The sequence below is a fragment of the Cariama cristata genome, unplaced genomic scaffold, assembly GCF_000690535.1.
Source record: "Cariama cristata isolate BGI_N322 unplaced genomic scaffold, ASM69053v1 scaffold40375, whole genome shotgun sequence".
Lineage (NCBI taxonomy): Eukaryota > Metazoa > Chordata > Aves > Cariamiformes > Cariamidae > Cariama > Cariama cristata.
Window position 1 is genome coordinate 949 of NW_009616527.1, and position 1,911 is coordinate 2,859.

The window sequence follows — 1,911 nt, forward strand, 5'->3', positions numbered from 1 at the left end:
TGTCGGAGGCATCATCAAGGTGGAGAACAACCAGTTTGTGGCGGTGAGTGTGGCTCCGAGATGAGCATGGTCCGGGCTGGGGTGGCCCACAGGGACAGCAGCGCGGTGGGGTGCTACACCCGCTCTGCTTTTGTGCTCCTCCGTCACCTCCTGGGGTGGAGACGTCAGGGATTTTCCAGCCTGGAAGTTGCATTTAGGTTGTAGCGTTTGAGCTGTGTTTGAGCTCTGGGGATTTGGCTGACGTGGGCTCTTCAGGCGATGGTGTCCAGGCCAGGGTGCCGGCAGCGCCCTGCCAAGGACGCGCGGCTCCATGGACCCCGCTGGCCCCTGGCATCCACGGGCCCAGGAGCTTTCCCTGGGGAAGGCGTAGGGGAGCCCCAGTGTCAGCACAGCCCTTCATGTGTCTCTCCCGGCAGGCTGACCTCCTCCTCCTCTCCAGCAGTGAACCCCATGGGTTGTGCTACATAGAGACCGCGGAGCTGGACGGGTAGGTAACCCCTGCTCGCCTCGGGTGGCGGGGGACGGCAAGAAGTAGGACTGAGAATGGGCAGGAGCTGAAACCGGGGAGCATCTGCAAAGGCCCTCCCTGCCAGGCTGTCGCTAACCCCGCACGTGGTGTCTCCTTGCCCGCAGAGAGACCAACATGAAGGTGCGGCAGGCCATCCCCGTCACCTCGGAGCTGGGTGACACCAGCAAGCTGGCTCGGTTTGATGGTGAGTGCCTGCGACTGGTCCTGTGCAATGGGGCAGCCCCTGGGTTTCCTCCTCCATCACCTGGTGTGGGTTCACCCTGGAGAGACCGGGACCGTCCACGTGGTGTTGTGGTTGTGTGGCTTGAATCGGATCTCTGGGGAGCTGGGGACGGTACTGGGAGCACTGGGATGGAGCTGGCCACGTGGAGAAGGCACGTTACAGCCGAGCCATCCCCTGCGCCCAGGTGAGGTGATCTGTGAACCCCCCAACAACAAGCTGGACAAGTTCGGTGGGACGCTGTACTGGAAGGAGAACAAGTACCCGCTGAGCAACCAGAACATGCTGCTGCGGGGCTGCGTCCTGCGCAACACCGAGTGGTGCTTTGGCCTCGTCATCTTTGCAGGTGGGCTGGGACAGCTGCCACCACCGCACTGGGCAGAAGGGAGAGACCTCGCTGACGCCCTTCCCTCTCCCCAGGGCCCGACACGAAACTGATGCAGAACAGCGGCCGGACCAAGTTCAAGCGGACGAGCATCGATCGGCTGATGAACACGCTGGTGCTCTGGGTATGCGGAAGGCAGATCCCAGGGAGCCCTGGCTCTGGCCCAGTTGAGGCTCTGATGTCTCATCCTGTCCCCAGATCTTCGGGTTCCTGGTGTGCATGGGGGTGATCCTGGCCATCGGTAACGCCATCTGGGAGCACGAGGTGGGCGTCTGCTTCCAAATCTACCTGCCCTGGGACGAGGGGGTGCACAGTGCCTTCTTCTCCGGCTTTCTCTCCTTCTGGTCCTACATCATCATCCTCAACACTGTGGTGCCCATCTCTCTCTACGTGAGGTAGGGCAGGGAGCTGGGGGTGCGCGAGGGGCAGGCACCAGGGATTAGAGGTGCCCTCTGGGGAGGAGAGACGGGGATGGAGACCCGCGGGCAGAGCTCTGTGCGTGGGGTGGGCCCGGGCTGCTCTCCTGGTGATGGGCCAAGTCTACCCTTGGGGATACCCCAAGACCTGAGACCCCACAGGTCCCTCGGGGCCCCCCCTCGGCTGTGTCTGTCTGGCTGCTCGTTTCTCCCTGCCCTGGCTGCATGCTGGTTATTTTGCTCTGCCCTCTTGCAGCTCCCAGGCTCCTGCACTGTCCCCTTCTCTCTCTCTTTTAATTTCTCTCTCTTTTCGTTCCCCAGCATGGGTTCTGTCACCCTTAGCCCCGAGGTAAGAACGTAT

General features: G+C 62.3%; 1 protein-coding gene across 1 annotated transcript in view; it reads left to right on the forward strand.

The window, feature by feature from the left end:
- The window catches only part of LOC104161680 (phospholipid-transporting ATPase ID-like), a gene marked incomplete at its 5' end in the record, with an annotated part of 2,356 nt that extends 823 nt beyond the window's left edge, over positions 1-1,533 (forward strand). The window contains 6 exons of the mRNA XM_009700195.1: positions 9-43; positions 417-487; positions 634-713; positions 937-1,095; positions 1,170-1,258; positions 1,333-1,533. Coding sequence (XP_009698497.1) covers positions 9-43; positions 417-487; positions 634-713; positions 937-1,095; positions 1,170-1,258; positions 1,333-1,533 — 635 coding nt within the window. The remainder of the gene's footprint in view (positions 1-8; positions 44-416; positions 488-633; positions 714-936; positions 1,096-1,169; positions 1,259-1,332) is intronic.
- Between the last annotated feature and the right edge of the window lie 378 nt (positions 1,534-1,911).